The sequence below is a fragment of the Oncorhynchus mykiss genome, chromosome 24 (assembly GCF_057628025.1).
Source record: "Oncorhynchus mykiss isolate SJ-2025 chromosome 24, ASM5762802v1, whole genome shotgun sequence".
Taxonomy (NCBI): domain Eukaryota; kingdom Metazoa; phylum Chordata; class Actinopteri; order Salmoniformes; family Salmonidae; genus Oncorhynchus; species Oncorhynchus mykiss.
Genome location: NC_143045.1, coordinates 19,584,101 through 19,603,812, shown reverse-complemented (window position 1 = coordinate 19,603,812; position 19,712 = coordinate 19,584,101). Strand labels below are relative to the sequence as shown.

The 19,712-nt window shown below is 46.4% G+C and overlaps 1 protein-coding gene across 1 annotated transcript in view; it reads left to right on the top strand.

Annotated features, from left to right (window-relative positions):
* The window catches only part of LOC110503944 (reticulon-4 receptor-like 1), a 222,129-nt gene extending 204,726 nt beyond the window's left edge, over positions 1 to 17,403 (top strand). The window contains exons 2-3 of the mRNA XM_021582607.3: positions 13,093 to 13,544; positions 14,921 to 17,403. Coding sequence (XP_021438282.1) covers positions 13,093 to 13,544; positions 14,921 to 15,907 — 1,439 coding nt within the window. The 3' untranslated portion in view covers positions 15,908 to 17,403. The remainder of the gene's footprint in view (positions 1 to 13,092; positions 13,545 to 14,920) is intronic.
* The last annotated feature ends 2,309 nt before the right edge of the window (positions 17,404 to 19,712 follow it).

Genomic DNA, 19,712 nt, shown 5'->3' with positions numbered 1-19,712 from the left:
CTTATTTTCAATGACGGCCTGGGAACAGTGGGTTAACTGCCTGTTCAGGGGCAGAACGACAGATTTGTACCTTGTCAGCTCGGGGGTTTGAACTCGCAACCTTCCGGTTACTAGTCCAACGCTCTAACCACTAGGCTACCCTGCCGACATGGATAGGATGGGTAGACATGGGTAGGATGGGATGACATGGGTAGGAGGGATAGACATGGGTAGGATGGGTAGGCATGGGTTGATTGGGATGACATGGGTAGGAGGGGTAGACATGGGTAGGATGGGTAGACATAGGTAGGATGGGGAGACATGGGTAGGATGGGATAAACATGGGTAGGATGGGTAGACATGGGTAGGTAGGGAAGACATGGGTAGGAGGGATAGACATGGGTAGGATGGGTAGGCAGGGGTAGGATTGGATGACATGGGTAGGAGGGGTAGACATGGGTAGGTTGGGACATGGGTAGGCAGGGATGACATGAGTAGGAGGGGTAGACATGGGTAGGAGGGGTAGACATGGGTAGGAAGGGACATGGGTAGGATGGGAAGACATGGGTAGGTTGGGATGACATGGGTAGGGCGGGAAGACATGGGTAGGGGGGAAGACATGGGTAGGTAGGGAAGACATGGGTAGGTAGGGAAAACATGGGTAGGAAGGGATGAAGCAAGCTGGAAAATGGACTCATTCAGCTCAAGGATATGTGGCTTAAATCCCTTGACCTGATTGGTGGTGAGAGACACACGCATCAAGTTCTAGATCATTCATCTGAAAAGCTTTTACTGACCGTTCATTCAGATAGAGGAGAGACCAGGATGTCCAGTGTTAGTCAAGGACGTTCATTCAAATAGAGGAGAGACCAGGATGTCCAGTGTTAGTCAAAAACGTTCATTCAGATAGAGGAGAGACCAGGATGTCCAGTGTTAGTCAAGGACGTTCATTCAGATAGAGGAGAGACCAGGATGTCCAGTGTTAGTCAAGGACGTTCATTCAGATAGAGGAGAGACCAGGATGTCCAGTGTTAGTCAAGGACGTTCATTCAGATAGAGGAGAGACCAGGATGTCCAGTGTTAGTCAAGGACGTTCATTCAGATAGAGGAGAGACCAGGATGTCCAGTGTTAGTCAAGGACGTTCATTCAGATAGAGGAGAGACCAGGATGTCCAGTGTTAGTCAAGGACGTTCATTCAGAGAGAGGAGAGACCAGGATGTCCAGTGTTAGTCAAGGACGTTCATTCAGATAGAGGAGAGACCAGGATGTTCAGTGTTAGTCAAGGACGTTCATTCAGATAGAGGAGAGACCAGGATGTCCAGTGTTAGTCAAGGACGTTCATTCAGATAGAGGAGAGACCAGGATGTCCAGTGTTAGTCAAAGACGTTCATTCAGATAGAGGAGAGACCAGGATGTCCAGTGTTAGTCAAGGACGTTCATACAGATAGAGGAGAGACCAGGATGTTCAGTGTTAGTCAAGGACGTTCATTCAGATAGAGGAGAGACCAGGATGTTCAGTGTTAGTCAAGGACGTTCATTCAGATAGAGGAGAGACCAGGATGTTCAGTGTTAGTCAAGGACGTTCATTCAGATAGAGGAGAGACCAGGATGTCCAGTGTTAGTCAAAGACGTTCATTCAGATAGAGGAGAGACCAGGATGTCCAGTGTTAGTCAAGGACGTTCATTCAGATAGAGGAGAGACCAGGATGTCCAGTGTTAGTCAAGGACGTTCATTCAGATAGAGGAGAGACCAGGATGTCCAGTGTTAGTCAAGGACGTTCATTCAGATAGAGGAGAGACCAGGATGTTCAGTGTTAGTCAAGGACGTTCATTCAGATAGAGGAGAGACCAGGATGTTCAGTGTTAGTCAAGGACGTTCATTCAGATAGAGGAGAGACCAGGATGTTCAGTGTTAGTCAAGGACGTTCATTCAGATAGAGGAGAGACCAGGATGTCCAGTGTTAGTCAATGACGTTCATTCAGATAGAAGAGAGACCAGGATGTCCAGTGTTAGTCAAGGACGTTCATTCAGATAGAGGAGAGACCAGGATGTTCAGTGTTAGTCAAGGACGTTCATTCAGATAGAGGAGAGACCAGGATGTTCAGTGTTAGTCAAGGACGTTCATTCAGATAGAGGAGAGACCAGGATGTTCAGTGTTAGTCAAGGACGTTCATTCAGATAGAGGAGAGACCAGGATGTCCAGTGTTAGTCAATGACGTTCATTCAGATAGAAGAGAGACCAGGATGTCCAGTGTTAGTCAAGGACTTTCATCTCCACTTAACACAAATAGTTAAATGTTAGATGGACTGGGTTTAACTGACGAGAGAGACACAGGGGATTGTGATGATCAAAAGGAAGCACCAGAGTTATATATAGAGAGAGTTGGGCCAACTTTTAGAACGGCTGCCATGTTAGCACCTTTATTCTCCTGTTGGTGATGTACCAATACGAGAGCAGTTCCCTGTGAAATGACCCGACAGTTCTGACACTTCCCTGTGAAATGACCCGACAGTTCTGACGCTTCCCTGTGAAATGACCCGACAGTTCTGACACTTCCCTGTGAAATGACCCGACAGTTCTGACACTTCCCTGTGAAATGACCTGCTGTAAATAAGCAAGACAGAGCAGCGAATTGAACAGATGTTTTTATTGATTAAATCAAATCAAACTTTATTTGTCACATGTGCCGAATACAACAAGTGTAGACCTTACTGTGAAATGCTTACTAACAAGCCCTTAAGCAACAGTGCAGTTCAAGAAAGTTGAGAAAATATTTACCAAATAAACTAAAGTAAAAAATATAATAAAAAGTAACACAATAACATAACAATAATGATGCTATATACAGGAGGTACTGGTACCGAGTCAGTGTGCGGGGGTAGTTAGTTAAGTTAAGGTAGTTAAGGTTAGTTAAGGTAATTTGTACATGTAGGTAGGGATGAAGTGACGATGCATAGATAATAAACAGCGAGTAGCAGCAGTGTACAAAACAAATGGGGGGGGGGGGTCAATGGAAATAGCCCGGTGGCCATTTGATTAATTGTTCAGCAGTCTTTTGGCTTATGGCTTATGAACTTGAAAATGTATTAATGAACTAGGCGCCCATGTCAAATCTTTTTAGTCTCCTGAAGGGGAAAAGGTTTTGTCATGCCCTTTTCACAACTGTCTTGGTGTGTTTGGACCATGATAGTTCGTTGGTGAGGTGGACACCAAGGAACTTGAAACTCTCGACCCGCTCCACTACAGCCCCGTTGATGTTAAAGGGGGCCTGTTCGGGCCGCGTTTTCCTGTAATCCACGATCAGATAGGCATTCTCACATAGGTGTTCCTTTTGTCCAGGTGGGAAAGGGCAGTATGGAGTGAGATTGAGATGGTGTCATCTGTGGATCTGTTGGGGCGGTATGCAAGTTGGAATGGTATGCGAATTGGAGTGGGTCTAGGGTATCTGGGATGATGCTGTTGATGTGAGCCATGACCAGCCTTTCAAAGCACTTCATGGCTACCGACATGAGCGCTACGGGTGGTAATCATTTCGGCAGGTTACCTTCGCTTCCTTGGGCACAGGGACTGTGGTGGCCTGCTTGAAACATGTAGGTATTACAGACTCAGTCAGGGAGAGGTTGAAAATGTCAGTGAAGACACTTGCATTCGGAATAATGTGTATCCAAGTTGGTACTGTGGTGTTGGTACTGTGGTGTTGGTACTGTGGTGTTGGTACTGTGGTGTCAACAAAATTGCATATCTGTTTTCACTGGACATCTTCATAGGTTTAGAATACTATCAGAAATAAAAAGCACAACGCAGAAGCGTCATTTATCACTTAGAAACAGCTATGGAGGAGAAAACCGTATTGGCCCAACTCTCTATGTATGACTGGAAGGCACTTGCTTCAGGTGTTGTGTAGGTGGAGGATGTTAGAACATAGCACCTTTAGAAGTCTCTCCATTCTATAGAGAGGAATGGTTGGAAGTGATTGTGTACAGGTTGTGTAATGGTTCACGGAACACTCGCTAACACAAATTGCTCTTTTTACCGCTCGGTAACCAAGTAACAACTCAGTAACCAATCGGGGATCCAGGCTGGGCATAAATGTGTGCGGTATGTAACATAGGCTATGCTGGTGGAGGTGCCTGGGAAATAATTCATGTTAGTGGGGACATTGCTTATTCATAGAGTAAATTGCTCACAGGCAGTCAGTCACATTATGCTTAGTATTCAAGCTGACTGGTCTATGGGCCGGAAACAAGCTTAAAGCTACAGTGGTGAATGGCCAACAACCCTACATCTACATATTGGAACCTCTAATTTTGGCAATTTGGCTGGTAAACTGATTTATTTCTATGTCCACCATGCCCCTGTCCCCATCATGCTTCAGACCCTACCCTACCACTCTGCACAGGGAACAAACTACTTCTATGTCATCAACTCACTCCCAACACTGAAACCCAACTATCAGTGCTCACAGTGCTCACAGTGCTCACAGTGCACACACAATATGAGAATTAAAGGACATTCCCTGTATCACTTTTCAGGAAATTTATGAAGTACATATATCTACACAGTAGATGATTTATATGGGCTTGGTCAAGCCATTCGTTTCGATTGGCCGGTTGCAGTGTGATACCGCCACAGGGAACGCAATGCGTTTGAATCATTTAGCTTCATGCTGTCATGAAAAATGAATGTAGTTTGTGGCTGATAGCCTGGCTTCATCCTAGAGCATTGGGCTAGTTGAGTGTTGCCACTGCACTCTCACACACTCCATTACCCAGTCAGCAGTGGGAAGCTAGGTGTGGAGCTAAAACCTCTACCTGGGACAATGAGGCAGTCAATATAATGTGAATATAATAATGCAAAAATAACTACCATCAAAAAGACTTCCATTAGAGTGTGTTAATTCAATTGCAGGTATTAAACAGCTGTGGTTGGCTCAGCTTGCCCGCCTCTGTTTCTGCCTCACTGCACCTTTAAATTCCATCTTAATAACTAACGGCCTTTCCTTTATTCATACTCACACTCTCCCACAAATCCTCCCCTTTATTCCCTACATGCTCCATATGGTGCCTGGCTTATGTTTTTGGAGCATCTGATTCCTCAACTTTAAAAACGCTGCTGTCACTTGTGTCATCGTCTCTCCCTTCTTCTCTCTCATGTTCTCTCTCTGTTTATTTGTTTATGCGTCGAGACACAGAGCTGTCTTTGTAATCTTCATCAGGCCTCTGCTCATTTCAGCTGACGAGACCTCTCTGTCGCAGGTACCTCCAGTTCAGCTGAGGAGACCTCTCTGTCGCAGGTACCTCCAGTTCAGCTGAGGAGACCTCTCTGTCGCAGGTACCTCCAGTTCAGCTGAGGAGAACTCTCTGTCGCAGGTACCTCCAGTTCAGCTGAGGAGACCTCTCTGTCGCAGGTACCTCCAGTTCAGCTGAGGAGACCTCTCTGTCGCAGGTACCTCCAGTTCAGCTGAGGAGACCTCTCTGTCGCAGGTACCTCCAGTTCAGCTGAGGAGACCTCTCTGTCACAGGTACCTCCAGTTCAGCTGAGGAGACCTCTCTGTCGCAGGTACCTCCAGTTCAGCTGAGGAGACCTCTCTGTCGCAGGTACCTCCAGTTCAGCTGAGGAGACCTCTCTGTCGCAGGTACCTCCAGTTCAGCTGAGGAGACCTCTCTGTCGCAGGTACCTCCAGTTCAGCTGAGGAGACCTCTCTGTCGCAGGTACCTCCAGTTCAGCTGAGGAGACCTCTCTGTCGCAGATACCTCCAGTTCAGCTGACGAGACCTCTCAGTCGCAGGTACCTTCAGTTCAGCAGAGGAGACCTCTCAGTCGCAGGTACCTTCAGTTCAGTTAAGGAGACCTCTCTGCCTGACGCCAGTGTGCTTGCATGTGATGAGAGTGCTGATCGTGGCCCACACACTGGACGACATCATACCACATGAATCAATCAGTTCCTTTACCTTACACTCCCACTCTGATCATTAAGACATAAGAGAGGGAGGATACTAAGAGGTTCTCTTCAGTGAATGTCATTTCTCTGCCATTGGTCCCCAGCCTCCCATTCCCTCTTATCCACTATCTAGGCCTATCCTTTTCACATCATGAATATGCTGATTTCTAAGTGTTACCCTTATCTATCCTCAAGCTTGAGATGCTGGATGAAAATAACAGCAATCATTTAAATGACCACTAGGATCTAGTCAACAGATCACAGAGAGAAAACGACAGGGTAATGGGCAAGCTACAGTATGATGGGCAAGCTACAGTATGATGGGCAAACTACAGGATGGTGGTAAAACTACAGGGTAATGGGCAAGCTACAGTATGATGGGCAAACTAAAGGATGGTGGGAAAACTATAGGATAATGGGAAAACTACAGGGTAATGGGAAAACTACAGGATGATGGGAAAACTACAGGATAATGGGAAAACTACAGGATGATGGGAAAACTACAGGGTAATGGGACAACTACAGGGTAATGGGAAAACTACAGGATGGTGGGCAAACTACAGGGTAATGGGAAAACTACAGGATGATGGGAAAACTACAGGATGGTGGGCAAACTACAGGGTAATGGGAAAACTACAGGATGATGGGAAAACTACAGGGTAATGGGAAAACTACAGGGTAATGGGAAAACTACAGGATGATGGGAAAACTACAGGATGATGGGAAAACTACAGAGTAATGGGAAAACTACAGGGTAATGGGAAAACTACAGGATGGTGGGCAAACTACAGGGTAATGGGACAACTACAGGGTAATGGGAAAACTACAGGATGGTGGGCAAACTACAGGGTAATGGGAAAACTACAGGATGATGGGAAAACTACAGGATGGTGGGCAAACTACAGGGTAATGGGAAAACTACAGGATGATGGGAAAACTACAGGGTAATGGGAAAACTACAGGGTAATGGGAAAACTACAGGATGATGGGAAAACTACAGGATGATGGGAAAACTACAGAGTAATGGGAAAACTACAGGGTAATGGGAAAACTACAGGATGGTGGGCAAACTACAGGGTAATGGGAAAACTACAGGATGATGGGAAAACTACAGGATGATGGGAAAACTACAGGGTGATGCGAAAACTACAGGATGATGGGAAAACTACAGGGTGATGGGCAAACTACAGGTTAATGGGAAAACTACAGGATGATGGTAAAACTACAGGGTAATGGGAAAACTACAGGATGATGGGAAAACTACAGGGTGATGGGAAAACTACAGGATGATGGGAAAACTACAGGGTGATGCGAAAACTACAGGATGATGGGAAAACTACAGGGTGATGGGCAAACTACAGGTTAATGGGAAAACTACAGGATGATGGTAAAACTACAGGGTAATGGGAAAACTACAGGATGATGGGAAAACTACAGGGTGATGGGAAAACTACAGGATGATGGGAAAACTACAGGGTAATGGGAAAACTACAGGATGATGGGAAAACTACAGGGTAATGGGCAAACTACAGGGTAATGGGCAGACTACAGGGTAATGGGCAAACTACAGGTTAATGGGCAGACTACAGGTTAATGGGCAGACTACAGGTTAATGGGCAGACTACAGGGTAATGGGCAGACTACAGGGTAATGGGCAGACTACAGGGTAATGGGCAGACTACAGGGTAATAGGCAGACTACAGGGTAATAGGCAGACTACAGGGTAATAGGCAGACTACAGGGTAATAGGCAGGCTACAGGGTAATAGGCAGACTACAGGGTAATAGGCAGACTACAGGGTAATGGGCAGACTACAGGGTATTAGGCAGACTACAGGGTAATAGGCAGACTGCAGGGTAATAGGCAGACTACTGGGTAATGTGAGTGCTTCTTTATCCTCTGGTCAGTGCTTCAGTAGTAGCCCTCTACAGACTCAGTCCTCACAGCATTAGTGAAGTGTGGGGATCATGGAGCCTACACTTGCTACTCTGTCACTGGGTTGGGAATGGTCAAACTAACACGCGCCCTCTCGGACCCTAGGAAGCCATTTGTCATGTGTTCTAGAGCTGTCACTAGGAGGAAATTACTGGAAGATTAGAGTGTAACACAGTTCTTTATCAGGAGCATCCTGCTACTGCAGCCTGTTCACTGTTCACCACGACGTCAACTGACCCACGTATGATGCCACTGACTGAGCAGTCAGTAATAATAATATGCTATTAAAGTATGATGATTACATAAGCAGTGCAGTACACAGTCACTTTCATTAAAGAAAAACAGATTCACCTACACAATGTCTTATCAAAGCAGAACATCACGGAGCGCCACAGAGTGCTAATTATATACAGAGCCTTTCTTTCCCTCCATGTTTTTTAGCTGACGCTCTACAGCTAAGAATGAGCCTGTTCAATCAATAGCTTAGTTTATTGCTTTGCCATTATTAAAGTGGTCCAACTCGCGGTGTTTACAGTCATGACCATGACTGTAAACACCTTTATGGAGGAAATCAGGCTAAGCCGTGATTTATGGTCAGGCAATAGCAGGGGACGCTTATCAAGGGTCCTTGGAGAGAAACAGGAAATTGAGTTTGTCCAGTGTAATGGTGGGTAGAGAGACAGGCAGACCGATCCCTTCCTATTAGCAGAGATGTGTTATTCATGAGGGCAAATTTAGTGTGAACTATGTTTCATTGATATTCTACACAGTCACTTCTCACTGTCTAGGGACCAGAACCATTTTATTTTCTTCATTTATTTATCTATTTTCCCCTCGGTGACGACTAGGAATAAAGGGACTGGGTGACCGTGGGGTCACATGGTCAACCGTCAGGACCAATAGCGGGCTGTTAAATCATTCTCCCCAGTAACAAACTATTAGCAGCATCTCTCATCAGCTGGGTGGGGAGGGTAGGGGGGAGAGATGGGCCTGGGAGGGTGGGGAGAGAGACGGGCCCTGTGATGGTGGGGAGAGAGACTGGTCCTGTGAGGGTGGGGAGAGAGACGGGCCCTGTGAGGGTGGAGAGAGAGACTGGTCCTGTGAGGGTGGAGAGAGAGACTGGTCCTGTGAGGGTGGAGATAGAGACTGGTCCTATGAGGGTGGAGAGAGAAACAGGCCCTGTGAGGGTGGAGAGAGAGACTGGTCCTGTGAGGGTGGAGATAGAGACTGGTCCTGTGAGGGTGGGGAGAGAGACGGGCCCTGTGAGGGTGGAGAGAGAGACTGGTCCTGTGAGGGTGGGGAGAGAGACGGGCCCTGTGAGGGTGGGGAGAGAGACGGGCCCTGTGAGGGTGGAGAGAGAGACTGGTCCTGTGAGGGTGGGGAGAGAGACGGGCCCTGTGAGGGTGGAGAGAGAGACTGGTCCTGTGAGGGTGGGGAGAGAGACGGGCCCTGTGAGGGTGGAGAGAGAGACTGGTCCTGTGAGGGTGGGGAGAGAGACGGGCCCTGTGAGGGTGGAGAGAAAGACTGGTCCTGTGAGGGTGGAGTCAGTAGGGAGGGAGAGAGTGATGAGAGTCAGCACCAGAAATAGCTGCGGTGCCGCATTTCCAGAAACATATTATCTCTCTTTCAGAACCTCTTTTATTCTGCTTGTGTGTCCAAAGCTATTTATATAATACAACGTAGGCTGAATGGCTTATTGTATGAGCAAACAATGCCGTTATGATTATGAAACATTCATTTCTTGCATTTTTATTTGATGACGGCTGCATGTACCTCCTCTCAGTTTAAATCAATCTGTCTGTCAATAGCTCACCTAACAAACATTTCTCAACTCTATAACTACGTGATCATTTCTCAACTCTATAACTATAACTACGTGATCTGTCTCAGTCATTCCTAGACAACCTTTTTTATCTACCTGTTGTGTGTGAATGCATGTTGTGTATCCACAATGGCTCGGGGGGTGATGAGATCAGTGAGGTGGCAGGTGTGAAGCGCATGGTCTCTAGTGGAAAAAGTCTAGCTGATGCCAGCTGCGGAGGAGACAGCCGCCGTGCCATGCCACTGTGCCGTAGTATGCCGCTGTGCCCTGAAAGTAGGGCGAGGGTGGAGCTCACACGTTCCCTCCCGTCTCTCACACCGGAGACACAGACAAGCTTAGTGGTTATTTTAAGCAGCTCCATGGCATCTACATCAACAGCTGCTGTTTCCCCTGCTACAGGAGGGGAGGGATGCTAAACAGGAACAGATCCTGGTCCAAGGAGAGGTTGTGAAAGGAGAGGACAGGAGATATAATGTTAAGACACTCTACTGTACTGTTTGGTTTCCTCTACACATTATCTGAGGCGTGGATAGAGAAAATGAATTAGATGGTAGATTATTCTGAGTAAAGAATTAATTACTGGGTCCTGACATGCTGGGGAAGGGGGGGGGGGGGGGGCGGAGAGGGGAGGGGGAAGACAGAGGAGATATGGGGAGGGAGGGGGATCTTTCCATATAAAGCTTGATTAGCATCTGGGCCCGATTCAAATTCTTTCCCTATCTAAGTAGGATCTACGCATCCCCCCCCCCCCCCCCCTCTCACTTTATCTCACTCTCATCATTTTCCAGTGTCATGGTTGATACCAAGTTCTATTAAAGACATGCACAAAGCAAAATGTGGATTTAAAAAAGCAAGGCACGGAAAAGTTTAATCACAGGCCTGAGTGTGACGGCAGCTCTGAGAGGTGAAAGGAAGAGGTACTGGATGGATAATGGAACAGATAAGGAAACCATCTACCTGGGCCATTCAATGATTCATAGCTTGAACATAGTTTCTCTTAAGTAAAGCAGAGTGAAACTGTAGTATGACATAAACAGTGCTGTTTGTGTCAGGAGACCAATGCCAATACCATGTGTATGAAGTACAGTATACATTCAAATGGGAAAGGCGAGCCAAAGAACACTTGGTAAATAGGAAAGATGTCAATATTATGAATATAAAGCTGTTTTTCAAATAGGCTGCAATGTGAAACATTGAAATATTCCTTAAACAGGGTGATCCATTGACTGTGTCTGAGTCTGTGCATTTGTTTGATACATCCTCCCAACCTTTATTTCCTGGGAGCATCCAGCATGTTTCTACTCATTTAGTCAAGTGCCATGTTCAATACATCTCCTTGTAAATAGAATAGTGAAAGAGAAAATAGGGAGAGAGAAATAAACAAACTGAAAAAGAGTGGAATGTAATGTGGAAGTAAAGTGACCACTATTTGATTGGGAAGTGTCCTCTCACAACAATTTAATACATTTTAGAGAAGGGAATAAGAATAACCCTTTCTAGTTTTGTCCTTTTTGTAATCCTCTTGTTTTCGTCTAAGACATTCCTCTTGTCTTTGTGAAGAAAAGCACTGTATAGTGCTTTACTGGCAGGCCTACAGGAGTGGGAGATGTGTGTCCCAATGCAGTGAACCATGTAATGCGTCCCGACACTGATTCCACTCTCGTGCAAGGGCAGAGATGGCAGTGGCTGTGCCATGTCCCCCGACCAAAGTGCATAGTCCTTTCCCCTCCGGCACTATGGCACCAAATGCATCTGTGTACGACACATGACTATCAAGGACTCTTCCAAATCTTGTAATCAGTGTAGTACTCTGTGATACTGTTCAACAGTTTTATACACAGTTCAACCTAGAGAGGACCTGTATTCGGGAGTATGTTTGCATGGTGGATTGGGAGGATGCATTGTTAGTTGGTTGTCACCCAGCTGCAGAGTTGACAAACAGGATTACAGGGCCTGCTCTGGGGAGCGGAGAGGCTTCTGCCCCTGTTCAAGTAGCATGATACACGGCACATCACTCCTTTCCTCTTCTCCGCTACGGTCACCAGACCAGACACACTGAGAAGGTCTGTGAAGTCAGACGCTGAATGTCACAGCTTCAACACACTTTGGGAAGGAGGAGGAATATTCAGATACATACATCTGTCTATGCTGTCTCCTGTCCTTAAAGAGACTTTCCCTGCTCCTGAATTCCAGTGTAGCAGCCCTGGGATTAGGTAGCAGCGAGTTAAAAGGCAACAGAAACGTATCGATTAGAGGGAGTGAATGAGTGCCATGATGCCTTGAATAATAAATTGAAGGGAACACAGCCACCGCTTGTCAAATGTCATTACGAGGGGATAGACTCCTGCTTTTCTCCTGTTGGTTGATTCCCCCTGTAGATCAGCAGATGGATAAGTCACACTACGGGGCCATGGAAGCGTGTCACCAAACAGCAGGAAGTCTGACTGTCTCTGAGAAACTTAACATAAATTTAAGTGAGCATTCCACACCCCATTTATCCCCACTGCTTTCACAGGTGTACTTTGACAGGTATTTTCTAATCCTTATAGTAAAGGACTGGTTAATGACGTCTCTCTCTCTCTCTCTGACTATGGTTCTGAGTATAGTAGAGTTGTAGTGAGCTGACGGACACAGATTAACTTCCTCTTATGACTACTATCTCCCAGAGGTGAGGAAATATTGGAAAACTGAGAAAATAAAAATGTTGTGTGTGCAGGAGGCATACCTGTAATATAGATCCAATCAGACTTCCTGAGGAACTAAATACAGCGTACAACTGAAGCTCATGTTATTGTTTGGACTGATCTTGAACAGACTCTAAGAGCAACACAGGCCTCATTCTGGAACCGACTTAGACACCAGAAGATTTGGAGTTGTGGATACTGAGCCAAGAGAGTAATGCAATGTCCACATTTGTATTGAGTGGCTCAATAGCAGCAGAATTCCTCAAAGGCCCAATGTCACTCCGTGAAGCCAGAAAATCTATGATAGCAACAGGTCACTTGGCATGAGTCATCTATCAGGACAGAATACGTTTTACTCTGTAATATAGATATATCTGACAGTCTCTCTCTGGTCTAGCCTCCCTACATCATCTCTCATACTGTTTACTCCTGACCTGGCTGTCTCCATATCTCCCATCTCCTTTATCATCCTACCCCCTTGCCCTTCGGTCTTCCTAGTCAATATCTCACTCTTTTATCACTTTGATTCCACTTACAGTATTTCTCCTCTCCCCCAATATATCTTTCTCGACTTCATTGAAAAAAATATTCCAAAAACCATTCTTCTTTCCTTTCAAGTTCCGAAGTGGACATCAAAGTCAGACGGCAGAATTTAAATTCAGAATCAAACCCCAGACTAAATGTAGCTATGTCCTCTTATACATGTTCCTCTCTCTGTCCTCTCTCCAGGCTGCAGGCTAGAGTTCCTGCTGGTTCTCTGTGGATTGGAGCTTTCCTGGTCCTGCCCACACCACTGTATCTGCTACACCGCACCCAGTACTGTCAGCTGCCAGGCACACAACTTCCTGTCCGTTCCCGAAGGCATTCCCCCGCACAGCGAGCGCATCTTCCTGCAGAACAACAAGATCCACCGGCTGCTGCAGGGCCATTTCAGCCCCACCACGGTCACACTGTGGATCTACTCCAACAACATCACCTACATCGAGCCCTCCACCTTCCACGGCTTCGCCCAGCTGGAGGAGCTGGACCTGGGGGACAACCGTCACCTGCGTTCCCTGGCTGCAGACACCTTCCATGGGCTGGGCCGGCTCCATGCTCTGCACCTGTACCGCTGTGGGCTCAGTGCGCTGCCCAGTAATATCTTCCAGGGGCTACGCAACCTGCAGTATCTCTACCTACAGGTACACTGGGGCTCTATGGCACTCTGAGTCAAATGAAACAATTCTGCATTATAAATTATAATAAAAAAAAATATATACATATATACACTACCGTTCAAAAGTTTGGGATCATTTAGAAATGTTCTTGTTTTTCCAAAGAAAAGCTCATTTTTAATCAAATTGATCAGAAATACAGTGTAGACATTGTTCATGTCGTAAATGACTATTGTAGCTGGAAACGGCTGATGTTTAATGGAATATCTACATAGGCGAACAGAGGCCCATTATCAGCAACCATCACTCCTGTGTTCCAATGGCACGTTGTGTTATCTAATCCAAGTTGATCATTTTAAAAGACTAATTGATCATTAGAAAACCCTTTTGCAATTAACAGTGAAGAGGTGACTCTGGGATGCTGGCCTTCTAGGCAGAGTTGCAAAGAAAAAGCCAGATCTTAGACTGGTCACTAAAAATAAAAGATTAAGATGGACAAAATAACACAGACACTGGACAGAGGAACTCTGCCTCTTCACTGTTGACGTTGAGACTGGTGTTTTGCGGGTACTATTTAATGAAGCTGCCAGTTGAGGTATTGTGAAGTGTCTGTTTCTCAAACTAGACACTAATATACTTGTCCTTTTGCTCAGTTGTGCACCGTGGCCTCCCACTCCTCTTTCTATTATGGTTAGAGCCCGTTTGCACTGTTCTGTGAAGGGAGTAGTACACAGCGTTGCACGAGATCTTCCGTTTCTTGGCAATTTCTCACATGGAATAGCCTTCATTTCTCAGAACAAGAATAGACTGACGAGTTTCAGAAGAAAGTCTTTGTTTCTGGCCATTTTGAGCCTGTGATCGAACCCACAAATTCTGATGCTCCAGATACTCAACTAGTCTAAAGAAGGCCAGTTTTATTGCTTCTTTAATCAGAACAGTTTTCATCTGTGCTAACATAATTGCAAAAGGGTTTTCTGTTGATCAATTAGCCTTTTAAAATGATAAACTTGGATTAGCTAACACAACGTGCCATTGGAACACAGGAGTGATGGTTACTGATAATGGGCCTCTGTACGCCTATGTAGATATTCCATAAAACAATCTGCCGTTTCCAGCTACAACAGTCATTTACAACATTAACAATGTCTACATGGTATTTCTGATCAATTTTATTTTATTTTCATGGACAAAAAACGTGCTTTTCTTTCAAAAACAAGGATATTTCTAAGTGACCCAAAACTTTTGAACGGTAGTGTATACCCAGTGCTGTTAAGCTGTGGTTTCTCTGTCCTACTTTATAGTAGCCACATACCTTATAACCAAACAACATGTTGGTAGGTACAGTGTTACAGAGTACTGAAGGTGTATAACCTCTCCATGTTGCTGTGTTTGGCTGTTCTCAGGATAATCACCTGGAGTTCCTGCAGGATGACATCTTTGTGGACCTCCACAACCTGAGCCACCTGTTCCTGCATGGGAACCGTCTGTGGTCGCTGCACCAGAACACCTTCCGGGGGCTGGGGGCCCTGGACCGCCTGCTGCTGCACCACAACCAGCTGCAGTGGGTGGATCGCCTGGCCTTCCACGACCTGCGTCGCCTCACCACCCTCTACCTGTTCAACAACTCACTGACCGAGCTGTTTGGAGACTGCCTGGCACTGCTGCCTGCCCTGGAGTACCTGCGCCTCAACGACAACCCCTGGGAGTGTGACTGCAAGGCCCTGTCGCTGTGGGACTGGCTCAAACGCTTCAGAGGCTCTACTTCGTCCGTAGGCTGTCAGGCCCCGGCCGAGCTGGCTGGGAAGGACCTCAAGCAGCTCCACAAGGAGGACTTCCCCAACTGCTCTGGCTCTGAGTCCCTGCACCAGAGCAAGACCTGGGCCGGGACTGATAAGGTGTCTCTGAAGAAGGAGCCACACCCGGTGCCACCGCCTCACTCCCACCCCCACCGCCCTCACCATGAGGCGCCATACTACCCCTCGCCGCCTTCACCTCTGCCCCATCCGCCCCCGTCCATAAGCGGGGAGGCCCCGGGATCAGAGGGACAGCCTGGGGTAGCACCCCCTCAGAGGCCAGGCCGCGCTCGGAACTGCACCCGCCAGCGCGTCAGGGGAGGCAAGGGGAAAGGGCAGAATGAGGTGCATACCTTAAAGGAGATGGCCGATAAAGAATATTCCTTGCCTGATTTTGAAGGGGGCAAATATGACCACACGTCCCCGGATGGCACCATCACGCGGAGGAAGCATAAGTGCCCTCCCCGGACCACTGTTCGCCCCCCTAGTGGGGTGCAACAAGCCACCAATAGGGCCATGTTCTCCCAGCCCTTAGTGCATCTCAGCACCATACTGGGAGCTTTGTTGCCCGTGACCATTGTCCATATTCTCCGCTGACCTAGAGGGTGGGGAATAGATACTGGCTAAACAACAACAGTGCAGTCCTCAGACCTGCTCTAGCTCCTGCACAACAAGGCCTGTGTGTGTGTGTGTGTGTGTGTGTGTACTTTGTGTGTATGTGGTTGTGTGTGTAAAACATTGTGTAGGGAGCGTCGCTATTTAGACTCTGAAATAGACTTTCAATCATCAACATAAAATGTGAAAAGACTCACGATGCTGTGTGAGGGACAGGGATGTGTGAGGGACGGGGATGTGTGAGGGACAGGGATGTGTGAGGGACAGGGAGTGAGGAAAGACAAAAGGAAAACAGAACACGCTTATACTGCCACTGTTGCCATTATGTTGTATTTCCTGTTGTCCTGGCCTCTTTCTGTCTGAGTTCTGTCTTCGCCTCTACTGGAGCGCAGGTAACCAAACTTTTTTGGAAAAGAGACGTTGCAAATGCAGAAATGTAGCTGAGACAGATAGACTCGAAGGAAAAAGTGTTGGAGCCAGCTTTAATTATCAGTTCACAGTTTATAAATCCTTATTGAGGGACGAAACAGAAAACAGATGACGTGGTGAAAGAAATCATCACAGAGAAGTCTAGCCCAATCTTGTGTTTCATATTATTTGCCAAATGTTTTTTTATTACATTAATTGCCAATAGCTGCTCCATAGAATTGGGCCGCCGAGGTATCCGAGGGTATTGCTCATCAACAGGGAGATAAGCAGGAAGATGCCCGGTCGTAAATCATAATTCCATATCAGAACAGGAATGTGCAATGCTCACTTCTTAGCAGAAGTAATGAAAAACTATAGAAACAGCAATTGAAAGAGCAGCACACACACAGACCAGTCAGCTCCAGGTACAGTATGATAACTAGGTCACTTCTGCTCCATGTCCAGGTAACATTGACCCCGAGCTAGTTATACATCTTCACCTACTTTACAGTATTTCTACATTATTTACATCCTGCTTTATAAATTCTGAATGTCCTGCCTTTCTACCTGCTCCAGGTCATTTTCTACATGTGCTACTACGTATTAAGCTAATGTACCCAAGCTGCTAATTATCTGTATGGAGGTGAGTGGGACTGTGGTCCACTCCCATCTCCTCAAATACCAGTGTGTGTCCCCACGAGAAGGAAGCTGTGAATATTGATGGATCTGTCTATTTCTTGTCTCAAATGTTGTTTGTTTGATTTTGCCAAGACGTAAAGAGGACCTAGAGATGGAGCCCTACAGGGTACAGAGCCTTAGGGGTTAAGGGTCAGATTGGCTATTCTCAGTTTCCCAGTGAGGCTTTGGGCTTTGCTGAACAGAATGCTCTTTAGTGTGGGCATCCCTTCCTCATTGGAATGTGAGGAACATTTATATATTGTCCTAATCAATGGACATCAAAGGAAAACAACTGCCCAACAAGACTAGAGAAGTAACAAAAACAATATGTGTACCTTAAATGACTTCTGTAATGAATAAAAGATTATACGAATAAAAACATTTTGAATCGAGCATGGCAAAACGTGGACCTCTCTCTTGGAAATAATAGAACTGCTAAAATGTCTCCCTCTACAATGACTGCTGTTCTTGTCAAAGGATGTGGGGGAACCAAGAGAAAGACAATCACTTCTAAAGTAGCAGGGAATTAACAGGACGATGGACAGACAGACAGACAGACTACTGCTGGACTGCTATCCCTCTGGACTACTGGAGGTTTTGTGCCTCGGGAAAATGAAACGCTAAGTTGACGATGTTTGTAATAACAGTGATGTGAACTGTACCATTAACAATGACAACAGGAGGACTAACTAACTGCAGTTCTAATATTAATCATTTATTATGAGAATAACAATATTAATGACATCGTCAGAAATGAAAACAGGGTTTCTGCTCCCCTGATGAGGGGACAATCTTTCTTTAAATTAATTTACCATTACATTGTTTTGTTTGTTTACTAAAAAGAAAACATTTCATTTCCTTTTTTTGTTACATCCTCTCAACCTCTTTATCTGATAAAACAATGCACAATTCAGTCCCCCCTCCTACTGTTCCCCATCTATCTCCTGTCTCCTACAGTTCCCCATCTATCTCCTGTCTCCTACTGTTCCCCATCTATCTCCTGTCTCCTACTGTTCCCCATCTATCTCCTGTCTCCTACTGTTCCCTATCTATCACGTCTCCTACTTCTTCCCCATCTATCTCCTGTCTCCTACTTCTTCCCCATCTATCTCCTGTCTCCTACTGTTCCCCATCTATCTCCTGTCTCCTACTGTTCCTCATCTATATCCTGTCTCCTACTGTTCCCCATCTATATCCTGTCTCCTACTGTTCCCCATCTATCTCATGTCTCCTACTGTTCCTCATCTATCTCCTGTCTCCTACTGTCCCCATCTATCTCCTGTCTCTTACTGTTCCCCATCTATCTCCTGTCTCCTACTGTTCCCCATCTATCTCCTGTCTCCTACAGTTCCCCATATATCACGTCTCCTACTTCTTCCCCATCTATCTCCTGTCTCCTACTGTTCCCCATCTATCTCCTCTCTCCTACTGTTCCCCATCTATCTCCTGTCTCCTACTGTTCCCCATCTATCTCCTGTCTCCTACTGTTCCCTATCTATCACGTCTCCTACTTCTTCCCCATCTATCTCCTGTCTCCAACTTCTTCCCCATCTATCTCCTGTCTCCTACTGTTCCCCATCTATCTCCTGTCTCCTAATGTTCCTTATCTATATCCTGTCTCCTACTGTTCCCCATCTATATCCTGTCTCCTACTGTTCCCCATCTATCTCATGTCTCCTACTGTTCCCCATCTATCTCCTGTCTCCTACTGTCCCCATCTATCTCCTGTCTCTTACTGTTCCCCATCTATCTCCTGTCTCCTACTGTTCCCCATCTATCCCCTGTCTCCTACTGTTCCCCATATATCTCCTGTCTCCTACTGTTCCCCATCTATCTCCTCTCTCCTACTGTTCCCCATCTATCTCCTGTCTCCTACAGTTCCCCATCCATCTCCTGTCTCTTACTGTTCCCCATCTATCTCCTGTCTCCTACAGTTCCCCATCTATCTCCTGTCTCCTACTGTTCCCCATCTATCTCCTGCCTCCTACTGTTCCCCATCTATCTCCTGTCTCCTACTGTTCCCCATCTATCTCCTGTCTCCTACTGTTCCCCATCTATCTCCTGTCTCCTACTGTTCCCCATCTATCTCCTGTCTCCTACTGTTCCCCATCTATCTCCTGTCTCCTACGGTTCCCCATCTATCTCCTCTCTCCTACAGTTCCCCATCTATCTCCTGTCCCCTACTGTTCCCCATCTATCTCCTGTCTCCTACAGTTCCTCATCTATCTCCTGTCTCCTACTGTTCCCCATCTATCTCCTGTCTCCTACTGTTCCCCATCTATCTCCTGTCTCCTACTGTTCCCCATCTATCACGTCTCCTACTTCTTCCCCATCTATCTCCTGTCTCCTACTTCTTCCCCATCTATCTCCTGTCTCCTACTGTTCCCCATCTATCTCCTGTCTCCTACTGTTCCCCATCTATATCCTGTCTCCTACTGTTCCCCATCTATCTCATGTCTCCTACTGTTCCCCATCTATCTCCTGTCTCCTACTGTCCCCATCTATCTCCTGTCTCTTACTGTTCCCCATCTATCTCCTGTCTCCTACTGTTCCCCATCTATCTCCTGTCTCCTACAGTTCCCCATCTATCACGTCTCCTACTTCTTCCCCATCGATCTCCTGTCTCCTACAGTTCCCCATCTATCACGTCTCCTACTGTTCCCCATCTATCTCCTGTCTCCTACTGTTCCCCATCTATCTC